Source organism: Triturus cristatus, chromosome 2_2 (genome assembly GCF_964204655.1).
Source record: "Triturus cristatus chromosome 2_2, aTriCri1.1, whole genome shotgun sequence".
In the NCBI taxonomy this organism is placed as follows: domain Eukaryota; kingdom Metazoa; phylum Chordata; class Amphibia; order Caudata; family Salamandridae; genus Triturus; species Triturus cristatus.
Genome location: NC_140582.1, coordinates 864,121,806 through 864,146,579, shown reverse-complemented (window position 1 = coordinate 864,146,579; position 24,774 = coordinate 864,121,806). Strand labels below are relative to the sequence as shown.

The 24,774-nt window shown below is 42.9% G+C and overlaps 1 protein-coding gene across 9 annotated transcripts in view; it reads left to right on the top strand.

The window, feature by feature from the left end:
* TBC1D1 (TBC1 domain family member 1) overlaps positions 1 to 9,236 on the top strand; it is a 933,361-nt gene extending 924,125 nt beyond the window's left edge. For all 9 annotated transcript variants that reach the window (XM_085642280.1, XM_085642279.1, XM_085642278.1 and 6 more), the window contains one exon: positions 6,814 to 9,236. In XM_085642280.1, coding sequence (XP_085498406.1) covers positions 6,814 to 7,005 — 192 coding nt within the window. In that variant the 3' untranslated portion in view covers positions 7,006 to 9,236. The remainder of the gene's footprint in view (positions 1 to 6,813) is intronic.
* Positions 9,237 to 24,774: the final 15,538 nt, after the last annotated feature.

Below are 24,774 nucleotides of genomic sequence, written 5' to 3'. Positions count from 1 at the left end.
TCTGGCTTCCCATCTGGCTTGGCTTCCCATCTGGAAGTGACCTGGGGACACATGAATCAATAATAATAATAATAATTTCCTAATTGTGATTTTCTGTTAATCACAATTAGGTAATCGCTATTCCTTATGTATGAAGCTCCATGAGTTTCATTTAGCGATTCGAGCCTCATGAATATTAATGAGGTAGGTCGCAATTTGCGACCCATTGTGAATTGCTAAAATCACGGGGATGGTGTCCTGCTGAGGTCAGCAGACTACCATGTATGCGATTGCTTTTAAATAAAGCAATCCTTTCTTTTCTTTTTTTTTAAATGCAGACCGTTTTCCTTAAAACGCTCGATTTTGCAAATTGGGCCATTTGCGGCTGGTAAAAAATGCATGATACATGTGGCCCCTGGTATAGCTGTTCAGGCTGGACTTTTCCTATTTGAGTAGGAGCAGCACTGGTTTGCTTAACCCCTTCGGTGCCCGCCCCTTTCCCCGCCCTGTGCCGGCCGTTACATTAGCGGGCGGGGTTTGTGACGAGCTGGACTCGTCATGGGCACAGCGCCACCGCGGCCCATGACGAGTCCAGCTCGTCACGGGCACCGAAGAGGTTAAAGGTGGACTCAGTCGCAGTATTTGAAAATGATGCTCTGGAATGTTCTGAAATATGGCCCAGAATTATCGAGAAACGGACAAGTCTAGTGTTTGAACCTGGGTTCGTTGACACCCAAAGCATGATTCCATGTTTACGACCATTAGTTCCATGCTACTTTTTTAAGCAACAAAGATGGCTTTTTGGGAAGGGTGCTAATGGGAAGGAGATCTGGAAAAGAAGGAAAACCTACAACAAGCAGCACAGAAGGATAGTGACCAAATAATCCATAGCGAACCTTTGCATTAATTTGACAGCAAGCCTGACATCATCCCAGCAGCTGCTCTAGAAAATCAATAAGACCAGATTTTTTTGTTGTACTTAGCTAACTACTTTCTTTTGTGTTTACACCTTGTCAGCTAACGGCTATCCAACTTCCATGTGAAATAGCAGCCGTGTAGTGTCAATTCCTTGTCCGTTACCTCACTGACCACAAATTGCATTCCCAGAAAGGAAAAGGGTTTAAAGATCAAAGAAAAATTACTGGGCACCAACAGTTAAGTCAAAATTAGGGACCCCATCATTTGTGCTCTGTTTCAAAACTAACTTTGGATTTCCAGTGCAATTTGTTTCATCATATAACCTCACAAAGAAAATACTTCAACCCAGTTTTAGTTTTTAAGTCACACCAGGAATCACACAAAGAAGGTACCTGAATTCACCAGCCGTTCTTGTACGAGTATTTACACTCACAAAATGTTCTAAGTCAAATCCACCATTTGGCCTAGGGGCTTCAAGTATGCCCACAAAGTGCCCTGCTGGGGAGGCTGATGCCCAAAGGAGAGCATGCACCAGCAAGCAAGGAGACTGCTGTTGTCTTCGGCTGAACCAAAACACTCTTTCATCTTCCTCAGAAGAGCCACTAAAGACGAGCCATGACCAAGGGTTTCACATCTCGTACCTGCAATAGCAAGATGTCCACTCCACAGGGATGCTGGGAAATGTATTTTTTTATTTGCTGAGCAGTTAGCTAATCAGCTCCTTAGTATTGCGACATGGTCCAAAGGAACCAGCCACAGCAGGTTAACTGTGTATCCTGTTTAGACGCTGCTTGCAAAGTCCAGGCTTCAGGCACAGCTTCTGAAGCCTGAGTGAGCACATACTGGGCAACCAGAGCTGGATCATTGCGGCAGTGGCTGCACCTTCCACCATGACTTGCAGGTCTCATGTAAGCCTCTGCGTGACTTGTTCAACCAACTAGAGTAACGTACCATTTCTGCAATGCAGAGTATCAAAGACATAAAGGGAAACTGCACATAGGGAGGAGTACCAGCCTCAAATGCCCAAGACTTATGGTATATTGTTCTTGGCTCCCAGTTAATGAAGGAGTGAAGGAGAATATACCACAAGCAGTACTGAAGGTCTGCAGAAACCTGCTTAGGTTTCTGCCAGAGCAGAGCCATGTTCAGCTTCTATCCTGATACCTACATAGTGATTGAACATTAACCATTTTTCTGATGAAAACACACTGTAGAATATCTCTTATGTATGGTGGGATTAAGACCTTTGTAGCTTGAATGACCACGGTGTTCCATTTCTGAGAAGATGTCTCAAACGTGGCATGTAAAAGCACCCCACCACACCCCAGCAAGATTTGAAACTTGAGGAGGAGTAGTGGTACTTGACGGCTGGAAGAACATCCAGCTTCTATCAAGGTACTTTCCTCCAACAGCGACCCGGAAGGAATGCTTTAAGCACCGGGAGCCTCCTCTGACTCCAGCGAAAGCTGGGGTGTGACCTGCAAAGCAAGGTCCTTATTGCAGTAAAAAAAACGTAAGGGTATGAACGGATGCGGACCTCCATACCACGAAGGAGGGCCACTGGTAAGAGGATTCGAGAGGTGTGAGGGTCGAACCTGCACAGGAGCTCAGTACTCCCTTTTCATTCAAAACGGAAACACAAACCTCTGGCATTGCAGGCTGTAGGAGGGTTATGGGCTTTGCTTCACCCTATCTCCTTTGCAAAGCAAGGGGTACTCTGTCAGTGAGACATGGTGGACAGGCGCCCCCCTGCCCCCTTAAAAGGGTTATTAAGAAAACACCTGGTACTAGTGCACAGTGCCCCAGCAGGACAGTATAGCACCAAGAGCATTAGACTTTATCAGAGTGAACATTCCCAAGGAGTGCCAGGCGATACATATATCTATATACCAACCTTCTAGGCCCATTCCCCTAAACAACGAGTAAAGAAATCTGGTTTGGCCGCTGGATGTCAACCCAAGAGTGAAGTCGTAGCAGAGCCTTCGAAAGTAAGAAAATAATGGGATATAAAAAAAGCTGTAGAAAGAAGGAAGGTGAAACTTGATACATAGCACCATTCAACTCAGATTCTGATTAAGGGAAACTGACAAACTTCCGAATTAAAGGAAAGGTATTTATGTCTTCGTGATAAGGGAGAGGGACTAAACATTTTGTTAAATCAAAAGGAATAGTGCGCTTACCAGCTCCAGGATCGTGCTATGTCAGACACTCATATACAAGAAATCACGTCTGAAATGAATACTGTCTTAAATATCGTCCCATTGGGTTTCGGTTTTCAATTATTAACTCATGGAGCAATATTTTTGTATATTTAGGACATGATACTCAGATCATAGATATTTATAAAACGACATTCTCGTTACACACCTGGGACACGGTGACCCTATATTATCAGGAATGATAATATTGTAATAAAGGCTATGCTATCCTTTTTGTGTAGAGGAGATAACCAAGAAACCTTATTTAGCATTGTCATTACTATAATAGTAATATAATATTTTCTAGCCGTGTTTATCGATGAACCGACACAACGTAACCTGGGGTGTTAAATGTTGACAAAGATTTATACCACACCAGTTACATTGCACCAAAACTAGCTTCGCTGCACCTAAATCTTTTAAAGGCGGTCATTGGCATTTCATTAATTCTATTACTATTTTACTGGGTCTGATCCTTAGTCAGGCTCTGATGGAAATTTAAGTGATCTTCAATGTCACTAGTTATGATGAAATGCTTTACCATTAGTATCAATATGTTCCTTCTTTTATTGCCTCATTTCTGATTATCAGAATAAACATACATAAACTCCTGCGACTAGCTGGTAAAAATCTGACCACACAACTCGCCTTGCCCAGCTTGTTTCACTTAAAGATGTAAAGAAATGTTCTACCGTGGACATTTTTATTTTCAGCATCATCAAGAATTCTTTATTTCGGCCAGTAAGACCATAAAAGCACAGGTAAAAAATACGTCACAATTCATACATATTAATTTCCAAAGAAAAAATGCATGTGCAATACAGTATCAAAGAATACCAAATAGAAGTTATAAGATGTAATAAATGCATTAAAGTACATTTAAAAAGGGGTAAGGTTGGTACCAATATATAATCACAGAAAGGAGATGAAGTGATCAAATTAGGCAGAGCCTGCTTTTAAAATAACTCGGCGTGCACACCACATGGAGAATAGATATCGGGAGACCGAATACACAATCGGCGTACTGGTGTCATATTTTAATATCCTATAGGCCTCCGCACAGTGATTTGTTCCAAGGTTTCTACATATCTGTACTAGCCATCGGCATCTAGCCTTCTTGTATGCCGGACAAGAGAATAATACATGTTGGTCTGTCTCCGAAATATGATTGCAAGCCAGACAATCCTGGGACAAAATGCCCCCCAGTTATTTGTAAAGGTGCGACGCGGCAATGCTCTGTGCCTGAATTGTAGATACAGCTTTTTAGCAAGGGGAGGCTGAATAATATCAATAGCAGGGTCTAGCCTGTATTGCCCTTTAATCTCTAGGAAGGATGCAGTCACTGTGCCAGTCACGGGGTTCCTCTTAAGCTGATTACGTTTATAGTCCCTAAAGATCTTTGACAGGGTCTTCCTGGGTATTGACATGCAGCTTCCTTCGGCATTAGCCCATAGGTCCCTCAGCCCCATGGCTTCTAGGGAGTTTTTAATATACGCCAGCCATAAGATTTTACTAGCTCCTTGTAGGTTTAAAACTTCCTTTAGCTCTTCTCTAAAAGCATCTAATTCTGGGGTACTCCATAGGCATCTCCAATGTAGGAAAGATCTGAGGGAAACTTCCTTTGCAATTGGACCAACCCTGAGATCCATTCGAAGTGGCGTAAGTAGAGTACTTATGGGGAGACCTAGGAGTTGCCTGGCAATGGAATTCTCATTCTTAGATAGGGGGTTGGTTGGTCGATGGCCCCAGATTTCTGCCCCATACAGGGCCATCCCCCTTATTTGGGCTTTATAAATTTCCATTACTGGCCCAACCATTTTGTGGGTACACTTCCTGAGCGTTTTAGCTAACCCCCCGTTGTCTGTATCAGCTTAAGGCTGGCCTTCTTTATTTGTGCGCTCCACTCCATCTTCTCAGTGAGTGTTAATCCTAAGTATTCAAAGACGGTCACTTTCTCTAGTGGTTTCCCATCTAACAGGATTTGGTTGTGTAGTATTTTTTACATTAAAAGCAATGTGTTTGGTTTTTTGTGAATTTATCTCTAAACCCCTGCTTTTGCAAAATGAATGAAAGATATCTAGGGCCCTCTGTATTCCCATGGGGGACTTAGATAGTAAGGGGGTATCGTCTGCAAACATCAATGCGGGAACCTTGAGGTCTGCCACCCTAGGGGCATCTACATCCCTTCCAGCAATCAGAGTCTCTACTAGGCCGTTAATAAATAAACAGAAAAGCCAACACGCACCCTTGTCGTACACAGTGAGCTCGCCATTTTTCCCGTGCCTGATTTGGGCGTAATTACATTAATGGAGTCGTTTGATCTGATGGCAGAGAAAGGGAGGGGCCCCCATTTCTAGTAAAATGGACCACAATTTGTCCCTGGGGACCAGGTCAAATGCCGATTTTTAGGTCGACAAAGATCAAATAAAGGCTGCCGCCCTCCAAAAGTACTGTCTTCCAGTACACAAGTTGCAGCCTAAGAATTTGATCTATTGTGGACCTTCTAGCTCTAAAACCTCCCTGATAGGGGCTGAGTATAGAATACTCCTCCATCCAGCTCTCTAATCGTCCCAATAGCACTCATGCATATATCTTTTGGGTGACATCTATAAGGCTAATTGGGTGATAGTTAGCGGGTAACAGTGGTGAGCCCTTCTTGGGAATTGGAATAATTTCTGCCCCCAGCCAGGTCCTAGGAATCGGCATTCCCTGCAGGATAGCATTAAATACGGTCCATAAATATGGGGACCAAATATTAGGCTTGTTACAGAAAAGGTCACCTGGACTCTTGTCTAGTCCCGGTGCCTTAGAGGGGGGTAACCCTGCTTAGGGCATCCATTATCTCTTTAAGAGACATTGTTGGAATAGCAGGGATAGGTGGCTGCAAGTGGAGGCACTCATTAATAGCCTGCCCTGCTACACCCTCTGCCATTTCATATAGGGGTTCAAAGTGGGCCTTCCAGACTTCTGCCCCCAGATTTGGTTCTGTTGCCAGTTTGCCATCTGTGCTGCCAGTATTTACTAAGTTCCAAAAAGTCCTCATGTCCCTGGAACATAGGGCATTTTTCAAGCCTTCCCATTTATCTTCCTCCTATTGTTTCTTGGCCATATTGATTATGTTTTTGTGGGCTGTTCACTTGTCTTTTATTAGGGGTCTATCTTTGGATTTGATAGCAAAAACTAGTGCTTGCTTGACCTTGCGACAATCGCCATTATACCAAGGGTGAACCGAGGTTTCCTTTTCCCTACATTTGGCCATTGGGAAGAATATTTTTTGTCAGATTAGATACTAAACCTTGGTGGTTGTTCGCAAATTCATGTAGGGCAGTAGTGGAGACAGCAATTTTTATTTTACATTTCATGATTGTTTTTGCACTGAACTGCCTTGCCATGTGTAATTGTTTTTATGATCACATTTTTAAGCGGTGTACAGCATATCTGCATTTCCTCCATCATGAATTCCTGTCGAGCACATCAAAGTCCATTGAATTGTGAAATTAACATTAGACGTGGCCTGTCTGAATCTTGTTTATACAATACGTAAATGTTAAACTGGACTACTGTATAATCCAGAATGATTAACAATCTGCAAGTGCTTGTATGAGATGGCGTTTTTATTAGTTCAACATTTGATTGGGCTCGCTTTGGAGTTTTATTCAATTCTCTCTGATGCTCTGCTACCATAAGTATCCGCACTAAAATTCTTCTTTTGTTTTAGGTAGCTCATGGGAAGATTCAAAGTCTGGAATCCACAGTGGACAATTTCAGGAGCTCTGAAAGCAAATTGAAGCATTCACTCCTTGCTTTGGAACTTGAGCGGTCGGCACTGCTGAGTAGAGTAGAAGAACTGCGTAGTCAGATCCAAACTCTTACCCTTCAAGGAATAAATCAACGGAAGACAAGTAATTGACCGCTGATAACTTGGGAGTTAGGACTTCCTTACGAACGACATAGGGGAGGACAGTTCTTTCAGTTACTTGCTCGAAATTTACTCTCCCCATTATTTTTACCCTGTCTTCAGAAATTGGCCAGTGGAGTGATCTCATAAGGATTCCCCTCCTTAACACACTCGTTTGCAACAGGGATGACTTTTGGTGGTCTGCAAGAACGACATCATTTAACAATGAGGATGGTGCACATGCACTCAGACCTCGAGCATGTCCCATGCTGTCCTGCTGCCTTTTACATTTTATTTAAGATATTTTATTTGATCCTTATTAAGTGTTGACCACATCCTCATGTTTTTAAGTTCACGATTAGATACAATTGCAACAAATGGTGTGTTATTTTACTGACTTTACAAAATATTGACTTCTATTTTTTAACGTGTTGTTGCTTTGTATTTTTTATGGCCAGAGACTAAGAAATCTCTCTTCTTAATACAGCAGTTTGTTTTCTGAGCAGTAATGGTGGTTCCAGTTGCTGAGTCATGCCCAATATATATTTTGAGCCTTTAGTATGTCTTTGCAATGCTGGAAGCATAGCAACTGTGATAAATGTGACACTTATAATATTTAATCTGTTTTCCTTTCGAATTTTCATGAACTTCGAATGTGTCAAGTTTTTTCACGTTGAATATATTGATGCAAAAAATATAACAAAGATCTACTTTCTTGTTCCTGCACAGTACTTCATAGATGGATTAATTCCTGCAGAATAATGCATAGATTCGTTCACAACGTCTTTAATTCGGTAGCAATTTTAAAATTTAAAGAGGCATTTCAGTTATTTTATCTCTCTGAAATTAGAACTAAGATAGTTTGGACTAGATAGTTTGGACAAAGTACATTTCACAAAACCAACATTAACTAATTCACTTTTAAGAAAGTGTCAAGAACTTTTTCAGACAAATCTATTTGCACTACTTTAGTACTGTTACCTCGGTTTTGATCACAAAGGTGTGTGTATCTGTCTAATGGGAATGCAATATTCTTATTAACTCTTCATTGTAAAAAAAACTATTTTATTTTTGCAAAATGGGTCTGTCAATCCTCAGATATACCTAAAGGCTCATGAAACCGTTTTATGCCACATTTTTTTCTCCACAAATCTCATCACCATTCATAGACTGTACTTTAAGAAGGCTTCAAATGGTGTATTATGTAGTCTCTCTTATTCAAAAACTCTGGTACGCTTATCGGCTCAATTGTATGTGGCCTCTCCTTACTTACTCTTAAATTTACATGTGAAGGTAGGCTTATTTATGATTTTATTCTACACATATATAGGATTTATTTTACCTTTATGCCCGACAACAAATTATATTCTCAGTGAAAAGGGCTTGTATTTTATCACATGATGTATAATTAACGATTGATTTTGAGAGCCCTTGATCAACACTTTCAACTTTAGAGCCGTACGGGACAGTTTGAACCATCATCCTGTATCTCACTAGTGATTGACTGTGGGGAATGCATAACAACACACACATTTAAAGGTGCTTTGGTTTGCCTTGAATCATGAATTAGCTAATCCTTGTTAAAAAGCAGGTGCCTTGAAAAGAAAGTGCCTGCGCAATAAACTAGCGTTCCCATTAGTTATCAAGTGTGTACATGTTTGTTTGATAACTGTGCTCTTCTCGTGGCAGAAAAAGCAATTGTAGGGTCTTGTCAGGGCCTACACCAGTAACATTCTGAAGGTACTCAGGAGCTGGCATTTTACAGAAATGCCCGACTAGTCACTCTTCACAAGGATCTGTGGGCTCTACTAGGTGTACACGTCTTTTTCATGTCATATTCGGAAATTAGTGACAGGCAAAGTGTTTTACATTTTACTTAGAACTGTCCATTTCAATCACATTTGTCGTCCAGAATTATGCAAAGTATTTATACCCCCCAGTGAATCGGGTGTCGTGTTTACTTTTTACTAGACTTTTTATTAGACTTGAGTATGAGCTATTTTTGTCTCTGTGAGGATTAGCATCTACAAGACACAGTTCTGAGGAGAAAGGATGTGTTTACTTATCTTCCTGTTGGCTGTTCACGTGCAATTATTAAATTAACATTTGGTAAGAGAATGTTTTGGCCAAGAAAACCCCATCCTTAAAATGTCATTAAAATTCTGACCTGCTTCTTTATAGTTCGTTTACTGTTCTGTATTGCAATTTTTTTTTTAAAGTAAAGTCACCAACCTTGGTTTAAAGTGCATTTTCATTTTTTGTGTAAATAATCTTACTGTGCATGGCAACAACCGTGCTTTCATTTGTAGTATGATGAGTGAAATCTGTCCAAATATGCAGCGAATTGTGTTGAGGGTGCCTTGGTATTTTAAATGCCCCAGAACAGTTAAAGTGGAATGAGAAAAGAGTGACAACGTGAGCAAAAGTTCATTAAACAAAAAACAAAAAATGGTTATTATACGGACGTTCCACCACAAACAGAGGTTGTTAGACCAATAGCATTTTACAATTTTCTTTGCAGATGTTGCTTATGTCACTTGTCGGAAAATATTAAATTATCTGAAGATTGTTGAGATATTTCTAAGTATATAAAAATTGTCGATGCTGCATCAGCCTCATTCTCATACAAAATCATGCCAAATCCTTGTAAAACTGGCAGACTAAATGGACCATGGTACATGCAAAACCTCATTTATGGGCAGGCACATTGAAAATTATCTCAATCTTTAGAAAAACTATTTTACTGTAGCAAAACAGCATTAAATTATATTTTGCTTTCAGTCTGATGATTATCTTCTTTGTATCTGTCCTGAGGCCAGCAGTTGAAGATACTATATGTGGATATTTATTCCTGATAAATACTGTTTCTTTAAAAATTTCTTTATTTTATTTATTTAGGAGCTTATAAAGCGCACTAATACCCAAGGGTGTCCTGGCGCTGCACACTGTATACACACACAACTTCTGTCCACACTTTACCAAGGATTTGTGGTACTAAATGGGCTGCTGTCGGGGAATCTAGCTTATGAGAATGAGAGGTCACAGACTTCTTGTGAGCTGTGACTGAGCCCCCACCAGGGACAAACAAGTTTATCCATAAATGTAAAGTTTCTGTGATGAATCCCTGATTTACAGTTTGTAACTTGCACAACTGAAAGATATTCGTCAGGCAAAATGCACATGATATAAGTGCAACAGGCTTGTATTATATAAAGTGCTAGGCATGTTCATCTACTTTCTGCGTCCTGGGGTACTTTGGTATTACAGAAGGAGCTGCAGACGCTTCCATGGCCCCTTCTGTAATAAAGAAAGCGCTGGTGCACATGTATCGCCATCCTAAAGTGGTGTTGCCACATTTGCATAGGATATGACCTTATGGTGGCTCCATGCAAATGAGGGAAACACATTACGCTACCAAGAGGTGCAAGACAGTTAAGGAAGTCCCGTGGACCACCCAGACATCCCCTTGCAGTGGGGTGCAGATCTGTGTTCCACCTTTGATGTACATGTCAGATGGTGCCTACACTTTGGCAGATGGAGCAACTGCTGAAAACAGTCATTCCTCCTTTCACTAATGTGCTGCCCCCAGGGCAGTAGCGAGTTTGCATCTGTCCTGGTGGTCAGTGATTTATTTGTAATAGGGCATACTGTCCCTGATTTCCACTCCCCTCCCTCCCCGGCAGACCCTGTAAAGGGTACACTGCAGTGCAACGGACAATGTGCCTTATCTATAGTATAGCCCAAGGTAAAAATTATAATACAAATAAAACCTAGCAGCTGTGAAATGAATAGCGTACATTCACAAGCAGTAAACTCCAGTGTTTAAATTGCAGATGTTAGACACTTGGTAGTATCCAACTGAAAAGGCTACATACCGTAGGAGACTATGGCCACCCCCAAACTTGTTGCACTCCTAGAATTGCTAAGGAGAAAACACGCATGTCATGGGTAGCACACTATGCATGTTATATTTCGCAAAGAACTGAAAAAGCAAGTACAATTCCCGGATGCCAGTCGTGATTTTGGAGAGCAGTTTTTTTATATTTGTTGGGTCTTAGAAGACAATGTGCTCAAGTCTTTTAAAAGCAGCCGACGCGTGTTTCATCAAAATTTTATTTATCACGATCTATGTGGGGTCTTGGCAGGCCACAGAGCTCTGGTAGTAAAAAAGCAAACGTCTTGCATAAGGAATGACAAAACAGGAAGTCGAAGTGATTGCATCAATAGGGCAGTGTTCTGTAACTCACCGGAAAGACTTTCAATTCCTGAACCACGCCGGAGAGTTACAGAACGACGCTGCCCTATTAATGTGATTCATCACCATCTAGGACGCCTTCCATAGTCATTGTGAGTCATTGTGAGTCCAACCCATGGTGGACCATTCCCGGAAGACCATTCTTGCATAAATCCTGGCTGTCTCTTTTATCACCTTGTCCTGAGGAAGACCACGCACCCCATTGGGTCGAAACGTGCTTGTGATAATCCTGACCCTACTTTCTCCACCACTCGTGAAATGGAAACTTAAAACTCCAAGCGACGCAGAGCTTTGTGTACCAAGGGATGGATGTCTTTTGAATGACCAGTTTCATCATTTTGTTCAGCACTGTATATATCTTGTTCACATTCAGCACTTTGTTTCGCACTTTTTTCACCATATCACTTCCGCCGTTGGAACAAATGACATGTTTATGAACCTTGACAGCCTGTTTCATTTCGACACCATAAAATGTAAAGAACATATGGATTCACCCTTAAATACAGACCTTGATTGATTTAATATTGGTGTGTTTTTGTTTTTGCTCTTGTTTCTTTGATTCATGATAATTGCCTTTTCTTCCCTTCGCTTTCCATTGATTATTACTGAAAGGTTTGAGTATTGTTTTAAAAAGTAAACCTGTTGGATTTGGTTATGAGGTCTACGTAGTCCTGATGAAATACCCAATTTTCCATCTTCCAGTTGTTCAGCAATAGAATTCCCCTCCCTTTTTGGGGACGTGCTCTTTGGCAATATATTGAGCGCAGAGTTCATGGCTTCTGCAAACAGAGGTTGAGGTTCACTGTCTTAGCTATGTAGTGCTCTCTCTAATACCCCAACTCCACCCATGTCCTTCCCATTGCAGCCTACAGGGTAGCAAATGGAATATTGTCCTCTCGGCTATTACTGGGCCAGTCCTTCTATGGAGCCTAGCTTCAATGATGCAGGAGAACCCCCTGTTCTGAGAATGCTGCAAAAGAATTTTCATACACAAATGTCAAGTCTGTCAATTCCTGTAGATTTCCCTTCTTCCGTCCTGCTTTTTGTGTGGCCAGTGCTATTGAAGGAGCGGGTAGAAGGCATCCTAGGGCATCTGATCTTGGTAGGACTAAAAGGAACCATTCCTGTATGTGTGTTTTTGGCCAAAATACAACTCATCTAGCAACAGATCCTTTGAATAGTGTATCTAGATAGGAGACAGACTAATTGTAGCATCTAATTCCACGCTACTTTGTACTAGCATACCTTGTAATTATCGGGGGTACCATCAATATCATCCGCTTCTTATTATGCTTCTTCTTATGTATCCTTTTCTACCTGTTGCCAGTCACCAGTCAGCACATGGGGAGTCCCTTGAGGTAGAGACGCCTAATAGGGTTTTGATAGTAAACCCAGAAACCAGTAGATCTGGTAGAACACCTCAGATGATGGGAGGGATCACCAGTAGTTGTACATCAGGAGCCTACCTTCTACGGTTTACCAGCTGACTGGCCTGACCATCCAGCCCCCTGTTCATTCTTCACCCTTTTCACGCTAACTCCTCTGAGGGGAGGGAAAACGATTCCATCCAGAAACATTGTATTAGAATATTACTGGATTGTCCTGAGTGCCTGGAGCACATGATCAGTTATTGTACTGGAATACTATACTACAACATACCTCATTCACAGGAGTGCACACATCCAGCCACCTATAAAATATTTTGCAGCCACAACCAGCTGTAATCTGCACCAAAACCTGCATTGATAAACTACCACATTGATTAAACATGAGAGAGACATGCAACAAAAAACGGAGTTGAACGAATGAACCTACCTATGGAATAAATACTACTGCGGAATTGAGGAGAGGCAACTATAAAAAGAAGTTTAGACAAAGGGATGAAAAAGAATAACAGTTAGATAACATAAGTGTAAATATACAATTGAGTCAATATGTAATAGTATGAGCAATCCAGGTTGGAGGGCCGCCAACACTGAATGCCTGGAAGGCAGATATGAACTGGTGTATGGTAAGAGAAAATGCTGTATATGTAGCGCGTGGCTGCCCCCGAAAATTGATAGCAATTTGGTCTAATTGAAATGTATATCGCGGCAATATCTGTGAACCCCCACTTGCCCCGCCCTAGACGAACCGTTATCGCCTTGACATGCATTACCAGTGAGCCTCTTATCCTGCCATATGTACTATTGAATGCTGTGTACGTACTTGATTCTCAAATATGTGATACTGCCACAAACAACACCTTTTGTTTAATAAAAACAGTTAAAAAAAATGTAAAAACTAGAAGGTGAAAATGCCCATGGCCTCACAAACAACACGTGGTGACACAACAAAAGAAAGTCACACAGGTCAAGTAACCCCAGAAGTGTGGCCAGGATCCCCTATGCTGGAGGCATCTCTAGCAGTTTGTGCCCCAGCCCTGTCACAGCCCCTAGAAACATAACACCCCGCACTCCTATGCACTTAACACAAACATGAGGAGTTTATTATTAGAAACGTCAGGCCTACTGGCTTTGTTGTGGTGTCGCCATATAATCCCACAATAGAACCTGAGCTCTTCAGTCATAGTGCAGTCCAATCATGAACACTTTACAGATGCTGTCATATATATAAACTGAACTTTCATTTGCAAGAGGCTATGCCTGAAATATTGCAACAGACTTCGCCTGAATGAACAGTACATAAAAACGGTGAACATGTACTGCAATAGTCTTTCTATTTTTAACACGATTGCTGACAAACACGGAGGACCTAACAGCTAAGATCCAGGCATCCCAAAAGCCCGTGCTCCAAAAATGATAGCCACAAAACCTCTCCTGGGTCACTTTCATTTCAGTTACTTCCCAGATTCTAAGGGTGGCAATGTCAAAACGATAGGGCGAAGTGCGGCTGTGGCCTGCCGTTCTCCTGGTAGCCCCAGAGTCGCCCTCTATTTGTAGGGTGCCGCCCCTGTCCTGAGCAGCAGCAAGCACAATAGGCACATTTGTGTAGGCGGTCCCGATGCAACACCTGTCGCACAAGGGTTGTGCCTTTAAATTGGAATATCTCGACATGCTGTGCTGGTGCACATAGTCACACATTCACACGTAACTGCGTTCACGCTAACACCTGATCCAGTTCCTTGAAATGTGTTTCTCTCCCCCAAACGGAGACTGTGTCACCTCCATCTGACATTGCCTTCTAACCGCACACGTCAGAGGCACGCGCGCACAGCTGCCACACTGATACAGGTACGTGACCACGCTCGAACAGACCCACAAACGCACATTTCTCGCGCTTATCAATACCAGATTAACAATCTATACGTTTTTGATTTTACACGCTGCGTCCTCATTCTTAACTGTGAGCGCTTTTCGATTAAAATCAGCTCGTAAACCAACACGTAATTCCACTTAAATCCATAGAAGTCCACACCGCCACACTTTGATGATGTGTGTCATTTAAATTGAATTTTACGGAGCTAATTTATCCGTGTGAGAAACAGATTTCTCTGAACCGCTTATGTACAACCACACACACAATCAAAAGAAAAGGGAAAGATTGTGCCTAATGTACATACACATTTACACAAACATTGAGAATTTCGGCAGTATTTGGTGAGGGGAGATTGCTTTTTCTTTGTGTTTTCTTCTACCCACCAAAAAATCCCTCAAAGTATCTAATTAAAATAAATGATGATGTTGTTTTTTACCAAAGTCCTGAGGTTATATATGAACAACTGATTCTAGAATAAATTGAAAATTCTGTTCAGATTTCAGTTACACAGTAGACTAAAGCTTTTTTTTTTTTGTAACAACTTTTATTTTAATTTTTTTTACACGGAATGTACATCTTGTATTACATCAGTATTCATACCATTATGGGCTCCTTGGTTTTTCGAGCTATTGTTTATGACCCATATCTGGCATCCGGAAGTGAGAGGGCTAACAGACATTGTCAAGGCTTAGTACAGTGAGGTAATTCACAATAATTATCAATTTAGTTCCGCGTTTATCGGTGTCTAGGATTATCCTCATCACCTGTCCCAGTAGGGGACATTTTACATAATCTGGAGCTCCTTAGAACATCTGACAAGACTGTTTGGCCACCCCTAAGTACCTGAGTGATCTCCAGGTGAGTAATAAACTGGTGCCACGCCCTCTCACACTTGAACGCTATCATGCAGGATGATCAAAAGGTTTTCCATTGCAAAGATAAGCCATGCCTTAGCCCACCACGCATTGAGTTGCGGAGCGGTCATCAGTTGCCAGTAGGTGAAATTAATTTTCCTATATGTATAGTCAAAGGAACTATGATTTTCTCTCCTAGATCTCCCAATAGCAGCATCAAAAGCTGCAGCGGAAGCGTAATTCTCGTTATGTGTTTAATATGGGATAACATTTTGCACCAGAGTGACTTATTACCAGGGCAAGACCACCATACTTTATTAGTGTGCCCCGGTCCCCACAACCCTTCCAACATATATCGGAGTCCTTCAGTCTCATAGGGGAGAGTTACCACCTTGTCATGCGCGAATATGCGTTTTCTTCATGTTGCACACAGATTGAGGACTTGGCTGCCCTTTTCCATATCACTAAGCGAGTCTTGTGTGGGATTTCTTTCTCTATATCTTTTTCCAAATTGCTACATATTTATTTTTGTTAGGGGGGCAAGCTCTTCGATGTATTGCTAGATCCAAGTAATGCACTTGCATCTCATATTAGCACAAATTTTTTTCTACCTGCTCTGTCCCTTAGTTCTCACTTGTTGACCCAGTGCAATATTTGGGTTATTCGGAATTCATCATCCCGGAGTATCCTTTCACACTTATAGTTTCGCTTGTTAGAAGGCTCTCTTTACCAAAGAAATCCCCTAGTGATGATGGGATGATTTGATTCCATTTGCTAAACCCCAAGTCTGAAAGGCCTGTTGAAAAGTCCAGGTTATGGATTATTGGCGATAATGGGGAAGGTTTGTATAAGGAACCCCTTTTCCTCATTACCTGTTGCCAATAATCTAGAAGGATCGAAGTGGCACGAAAAAACATGTTTGGTGTGGGATGAGCCTTGAGAGGGAGCCATAGCAACCACAAACGGGGATTTTAGAAACTTCTTGTTCTTTACGTACAAAGGTTTTTCTTCTTAAAATCATAGTTCTAGTCAAAAGCTGGGCATAATGAAGCTGCATCTTCATTAGGGAAGCCTAGACCACCTTCTGTAGTAGAGAGATATAAAATTGTTCTAGTGACCCTGGGGGACCAGTCTTTTCAGTCCCATTCGGCATTCTTATTTGGGATAGCACTGTTTTAGAGAAGGATAGGGTTCAAACTTGGGCCACATACAATAAGCGAGGCGTTATTTTGAGCCTCGCTCTCCTCCCCATCCAAGAGATTTCTAGCTTGCCCCAGAGAAAACCTGCGGAGAAGAGGAGGAACATTGTAATCCTATATTTCTCTTGACCTGACGTGTAATTTAATTTCCAGTTATCTTATTGGAGTCATGCTCCAAGTGAAGTCACATTGCTCCAGTGGATCCCGTGCCGCTTCCCTGTGATTTCAGATAGTTTACCTAGAAGAGTCGAGCTCAGTTTGTAGGGCTCGTATACTCAGCCCAGTGTTAGCTATAAAGCAGAGGATGTTGTCAGTAAAGAATGCTATTTTTTGTCTCAAACCAATATCCAATTTTCCAATGACACATTTGTTTTAGAGGAAGTGAGAAAGTGCGGACTTAACCACTAGCCAGATTGTTTTAAGTTTTGAATCAGGGTTATGGTTATAGGTGAAATGTAAAGAAGATTAAAATGACTGTTCAGCCAGGACTCTCGTGTAATGCCTTTTTAGGTCTCGCCTGCGAAGGCAGCGCATGCGCTGCTTCGCCTCGGAGAGATCTATTGTTGTTGCTTCTGTGTCCGGGTTCTGTGGAAGCGGGGTTGGTGTCCGCCCTGTCGGCATTAGGCCCCGCCCACCAAGACGAGGTCTATGCTTACAGTAATACCTGTTTTCGGGTGTTTTTTGCTGCAGTATATTCTTTCAGCCTGGTTAAACTAGGGCGTTGGGTGCGGGTATAAACTTGACGAGTGCAATGAGTTTTTTTTTTTTAGCTGTGTGGACAGAATCAGTGCTCAGTGGTGTTTGTAAAGGGTACAAGGATTTCAGTGCTGATTAGAGGTGTGTTTGCAATGTATGAACATTATAGCGTGTGGTAACAAAACACAGCGTTTCTTAAATGTAATCCGACTCTGACTCCAAGCCTGAAGTGTTCGCAGGTATAAATCCACTTGCTTGAGGTTAAAACTAGATTTATTTGTAACAATGAATGCATTTGATGTAATTTTACAATATGTCTCCGTACTTCGGTGAAAGTGGTTAAATATTATAAAACAATGCAGCGACAGGCATTACAGGCACACGTTTCAGATTTCAGGGAATGGAGACGCAGTGATTTGTCCGAAACCACAAGTGCCACTGCTGGGATTACAGCCCAGGTCTCCAATTTAAGAGGTGAACACTTCCGCCCGGGGACCACATCTCTTTTGCAAATCTGTGTCTACACTTTTTTTTTTTTAAAGAAAAAGTCACTGCACTTTCAGTGTCCCTTCGATACACGGATATTGCACAACACATTCTGAATGGAAATTAAATTCTGGTTGACATTTCAATGAGAAAGGTCATTGGTACTTTACAAATTAGACATCTGTGAAAGTTGCAGGAGGCGCTGGCACCTGGCAGAATCACCTTTGCTAGAGGACTGCAACAGGCCCAATAATGGCATCTTATTTAATTGGCTCCTTTGAGTTTTGCACTTGTCACTTCTCGTGTATCTTTTTCACCCAACCAGAAGAGGAGCTGTCCCCGTCAGACTGACCTTCAGCACTCCGCTGAATGAGAGACACTCAGAGGCCTCGCGTGGAGTATCTTCCCCTCGCGCTGAGCCCCCTCCACCTTTTTGGGAGGGTGACCATGCAAAAAAATCCCTAGGGTGTAAGAGGCTATGTGGCGCTACCAACAATATTACACAGTATCAGACATGTAAGAACCAAAGTCACAGCGGTGCCAACAACAATGGGAACAACACCCAAGATCCCAAAATGCTCAATGCAAGATTGATAGAGATAAGAAATAAAGTTGATGCACACGCCATAAAATAAGTAAATATTTCAATAAATCAAATCCAGCAAAAGCTTCAGTTCTTCTTTGTTTATTGGCAAGATTCTTCCACTCCCCAACGCGTTTCGTCGTTTAGAGGGGATTAACCCATACGACTTCCTCAGGGCTTAATTTTTCGAAGAACTGCAAACCTGTTAAGACTTGATAATAATCACAAGTCCCAATATCAAAAACGAAATGCAGCAAAATCATAGAAAGGCCATCCAAGCGTCAAAGGCCTAAATAAAGAGCACCCTAATTTACATCCGCAATATTTGTTACAAAGTATCCGATTGCCAACAAGTCCTTTATGAAAGTCGTCAACTCTATAAGTGACCTGAAAAAGCGGCTTCTGTGATCCCGAGTACAGGAACCAGTTCCTGTACTCGGGATCACAGAAGCCGCTTTTTCAGGTCACTTATAGAGGACTTGTTGGCAATCGGATACTTTGTAACAAATATTGCGGATGTAAATTAGGGTGCTCTAAGGCAGCATAGGTTGATTGTTGGAGTGGGTGGATTATATGTGGAAATGGCTCAGACCTCGAATCTAATGAATGAAACACTTATGGACGGAGTATTGATTACAAACCATGTTGGCTGTACTAAAGGCTAGCCATTGGGCAGAGACTGCCCACTGAATAGTTTGATTTAGTCATGAGTGAAGGGAAAGCAGTACAATCCCTCTTGTATCACACAGCATTTTTTATATTATTATAAATTCTATGCACTGACGCATACATCATGCTTTGAGAACTGTAACTGAATGTACCTGTCTCATGAGTGTGTGGCAAGCCCCTGCAGACCAGGAGGCACCTAACTTTCCAGGGAGGCCCAACCATTCATGAGGGGGGGGAGGGGACCGTTCAAGCCAAGGCCAATGAACTTCTGTGAGATGGGAGATTTGAGAGCCCCTAATCACATTCTCCAGGGGAAACCCACCATTTTGCATTACGATCTAGGGATGGGGAGGGGAGGCGGGAGAGTGGAGGGCAACTTTGGTCCACCTCCATGGCTGGAGGTGCATGAGGAAAACACCTTCACTCTACAGTGGCTGCAAGGGAGTGATGTGGTGTAAATTTGCTTCTTGATGGGAAGTAGAGAAGGGCAGGGCCGGACTGGCCGTAGCAGGCACCGGGCGTTTCCCCGGTGGGCCGCCATGGTGGGGGCCGGTTTTGGGCCTCTTTGGGGCCTTTTTAGGTCGAGCCTAAGGCAGTGTGCATGCGCTGTTCTAGGAGAGGGCCTCTTGGAATCCCTGGAGACTTTAATAAAACTTGTGCGTGTGGCTTTAGTTTTACCACACATTCTATTGGCCTTTTTCGTGTGGCTTTCAAAAATTGAAAGCACACAATTGGCCAAAGGCGGCTGCATGCCCCGCCTTCTTTCTAAACGTTGACTCCCATGGCCTAGGGGTCCCGGGAGAAACCACCCCCTCCCCTCCACCGTAAGCCCCTCAGCTCCAAGGGAAAGCAGGGGCGGTAGGAGGCAGGCAGGAGCCGGGGAGGGCCAGAGCCCCACAGGCCGGACGTGCCGTTTCATTTTCCATATTTATAACCCTCGCTGTACGCGCCATGTCGCCCTGAGGAAATTGAAAAGATGAATGCTTGGGCATGCTGGAAGATCGCTGGGTTAACTCTCTGGATTTAGTTTATATCATCTCGCGAAAGCATTTGCGGCCTTTAAAATGTTTATCCCCAGCCCCGCGCTTTGTGAACGCCCCGTTTGTGTACAGATTTGCCAATGAAGCAGTAAGTGGTTTCATGTGCTCCTGCGCGTATGTTGTCTGGCGGGTCTCGCGCAAACGTGGGCTGCAGGAAACCGTACCGGCAGCTCGGCGAGGTACCAGGAACGAGCCGCTGCCTGCAGGTGCTGAAGGAAAGTATCACACAGCGCAGCTCCACCATCAGAGGCAGAGGCACACGGGCCCCATCTAGCCGCCATTGGCAGAGGGCGGCCAGGGTCAGATTGGATCACGATTAGGCTCGGACACTTCCCCCCCAAACAAGCATTTGCAATGCAATAGGTCTCGCATTTACGCAGGTTTAAGCTATTGGCATTGTAAATGACAATGCATTTTATTTATGTTTTGAAAACCAAAACATAAATAAAGGGCATTGTCATTTACAATGCCAATAGCTCAAACTGCATAAATGTGAGACCTATTGCATTGCAAATGCTTGTTCCGATTGGTTTTATCTTTCTCGCTGAAAACCATCGGCCAGGTAGGCATTGAGACCGCTTTAGAGCTCTCACACACAGACAGGAAGATATATAGTATTGCATCTGTATTTATATGTACAAATGAGTAAAAACAGACATTACTGACTTCTGTAACATGAATTATAATAAATAGAAACGAAACATGAACTTTTAAAGATTAGGAACGTAGTTGGACTCTGTGCAGAGCAGGCCCGAAGTTCCATCAGGCATGAAAAAATAGGAATTTGCATCTCTGGTCCGACAAACCCTACATCGACATTCTTACTAAGGCCCTTAAATATATTTAAAACCCTTGGCGTGTCTCTCTACATCGTTGATAGCTGCTGTGCTTTCGTCTTTTTTCTTCAGGCTCTATGGTTATTTTTCTGGCTGGTGGATAGCTCCACATTGGAGAACTCTTACTCCCAGTACCAGGCTGTTCGCCAACCAGACAAGTTTCAGAGTCTGCCAAAGCTGCCTAATCCCACGAGTAAGCCCTGTCAGTCAACATGCACTTTAGCTGTGGTGCTCATGTGAAGTGAAACGAAGGTGACTTGTGGTTGTGCAGGCATTTCATTTCATTTCTCTATGCAGTATCTATTTTTGAAATAAATAATATCTAATTTTTTTCTTTATGCATTTCAGATATTAGTTCATAACAATAGTCTTTCTATTCTATTAATAATATATACGTGCTGCTATCATTTCCTATACAAAGAACAAGCGGAGGCAGCTTGGCGCCCATAATCCGCGCACAGCCTTATATCCTGGGTGTGTCTAAATTTCAGGAACATTCTGTTCCCTCCTTCCTGGGTCATCCCGTATCATCCCGTCTTTCAGTGCGCTCTTTCGCCATTGCGCACGCGTGATTTGGAAATCCTTGAGTGCTGTCCAATACAGGATGTATTATTCCTTCATCTTCACTATATTTGTTTAACTCCAGTTCAGCGGGATAAGAAAGGACAGGCCGCGCCCGGCCTCGTTTTCAAACCACGCCTCAGCACAGAAAGAACAGCAGGAGCTCATGTCTAACATGGGCCCTTGACCTGTGACCTTTCTTGTCCTGGTTGGTGTGTATTGCAATGTGCATATCTATCCTACTTATGACACATCTCATTGGCCCTGGTCCTATATTTGTTTCCTTGTGAAAAGAAAAAGGGATTTCCAGTTTTGGTGGCAGCATGGAAGCAGTGCTTGATGCCCGACTGTGTAATGTGGGTCTGTATAGACTGATAGTAAAATTCATGAGAAAAATGTAACAAGTTAGGATGCCATGTGTGCTTGTAGCTGTATAGTAATTAGACTTTTCACCATGAAAGTTTTTTGTTTTTTTTTCCAATTTTGGCACACGACATGTGAAAACCCCATGATGTTTACATTAAGTGCATTGTCATTGAGTACTCGGTGGATAAATGTTTCTTGCTTCTTCACAGCTGATCTGGATTCCAAAGTGTGTGAACCTGCCGCTGCAGCACATTCATTAGGTCCCCCATGCATTGACAGTAGTTGGATACCCGGTGAGGCATTCGCCTGTGTCTTGGTATGCAGCTTACCACATCAACATGTACCACCTGGAAACAGGGTATGTCAGTAAAAATGGCATTTGTTTGTGCTCTGAATATTGTGACAATATGATGCAGATGGCCTTAGTACTCAGGCCGACAGACTGGCTTCTCCCAATTGCCGAGGATGCAGCAGTGGTCCCTCAAGTAGGAACAGCACTCCTACCATCATTGGAGTTGTGATACCTGATGCAGTCATGGACCAGCAACACACCAGCCTGTTTGCAGTAAACTTGCAAGCTTTTGTAAGTATCATATGTTCAAATGTGTTCTTGTGTATAAATTTATGCTGCAGAGTTTATCAACATTGTCTTAGCCATATGCCAGGCCTTTCTGCTGTGAGGCATATTCCTTTGGACACATGTACTTTATATATTTTATTTATTTATTGATTGGAAGAGTTTTATATAGCGCTGGCTAGACCCGGAGGTATCAGAGCGTTTTACATGAGGATATGGTTACAAAAGAACAGTGTTACATAGTTACATTAGTTTCTAGAGCATAACATAGCATAGAGAAAGACAGTGTTACATAAATACATCCGTTGCTAGAGCATAAGATAACATAGAAAACAAGTCATAGATGGTAGAGGGGGAAAAGTAAAGGGGTTGGAATACATATCAAGTCAGGTAGACCGGTCATGGAGAAGAGTACTTCAGTGGATACCAAAAAAAGTCAGAGTAAGCAGGTCGAACAAAACCGGAGAGGGTCCAGGGATCAACAACAACCAGTGCCGGACATCTTTACTGGGTCGGGTAGAAAATTAGAAATAGAAGGGGTGTGAAGGAGGGAGCGAAAGGGTGCCTCAAAGTGGCCAAACAAGAAGAGAGGGGTGTAGTTGACTCAGAGGGGGTCGACAAATGGCAATGGTCACTCCGGCGGCAAAGGGCACTGACCAGTGGCTTGGTTCCGCCACCACACCCATCACTACAAGCCATATACATCAAGAAGACAATAACTGTGCCTTCGAGAACAGGCAGCCTTAATACCGCTCTTAGTCCCGTCTTGCACCACCTTGGGCCAGCTTTAGCAATTTAGGGAAATGCAAGTAACCATAGCTGCATTCGACCCACAAGCCAAAAAGAAGAATATGCCTACACCAAGGTAAGTATACAGACTACCTAAACAAGGGGGAATACAACATGCTGGCTGTGAACTGTGTATGAGCTGAGCAAGACCAAGACCGGGTTGTGATACTGTTAGAATCGGGGGTCTCTAATTGACAGAGGTAGGTACCTTTGTCCAATTAGGGACCCTTGCTCCTAGTTAGGGTAAGAGGGTTACAAACTTTAGATAACCCCTGGGGCATCCAAAATTTCTGCAAAATTGCTTGAGTTGATATACTTTGTAACATTTCAATGCTAAACTCTAATTCTGCTTCCTCTGCTGGTTTACCAATTGGAGACATTGTGCGTGGATACTTCAAGGGTCAGATCAAAGATAGAACCCAAAAACACAGTATGTGGTTGCTTAGTGGTCTGCACTAATCTAGTGATGTACATCAATCACTGTGGGTCAAGTACAAATACAAGTTCAATCCTCACCATTGATTTGGGGGTCTATAATTGGCAGAGGTATGCACCTTTGTCCAAGTAGGGACCCTTGCTTCTAGTCAGGGTAAGAGGGATACACCATTTAGCTAACCCCTGCTCTCCCCCTTGGTAGCTTGGCACGACCAGACAGGCTTATCCCAAAGGCAATTTATAAAGTATTTGTACTCAAAACACACCGTAACACAGTGATAACACCACCAATGAACACCACACCAGTTTAGAAAAATAAAGTATCTATATCTAAACTCAACAGGACCAAAACGACGACAATCCAACATACGTGTAGTAAAATAGCACTCAAAAACAGTTATTTCCAAAACAAAGCTTGTAGAAAACAAAAAGCTCCACCTGGGGCTATTATGACGTTGTGACAGCATTAAATCTAAAATACGGCACCGACCACGCGTTGCGTGGCATCGGGCATGGAGTCACATGGACCCCAAAACAAACAGTACCTTTGAATAACCAAGTGTATGACGATGCACAGTGTCGTGGAGGTGAGGCATCGGTGCTGAGGTTGAGGCTGGCTCCCTCACTGCTACTTGGGAGGCGCGGCAACATATCAAATCCAGGACAGGAGAAGTTGGTTGCATTGGCGATGAGGTTTCGGTTCCGGTGAGGCAATGCGAAGTCGGCGAGTTACCCTCGACTGTTCTCGGTGGCACAATAACAGGATGCCGGCGCTGGCAGTGAATGAGTCAGTGCGAGCACTAGCATCGGGAATGCCGATAACTGCAGGATCGCAGGCGTCTGAGCTGTGGTGAAGGCCGTGCGGTGCGTTGTGCACTTCACGAGCGGTCCCCTGGCCTCGGTGAAGCTTGCGCCATTACGGCAGCATCGCTGACTGCTTTGGATATTGCTTTTCTTGCTTCTTTCAAGTTGCTTCCAGCTCCCAACAGTAGAAACAAGCTCCGGAGGCCCAAGAATGGAAAAGGCACCTCCTGGCAGGTCAGAACTCTCAGTGATAGAGTTCAGGAGAGCTGGGGGTGACGTTTTTGTGTCCCTGAGACTTCAGAACAGGAGGCCAGCACACATAGGCCCTTGGCGATTCTTCTTCAAGCACGTTCACAGCAAAGTTTCAGTCTTT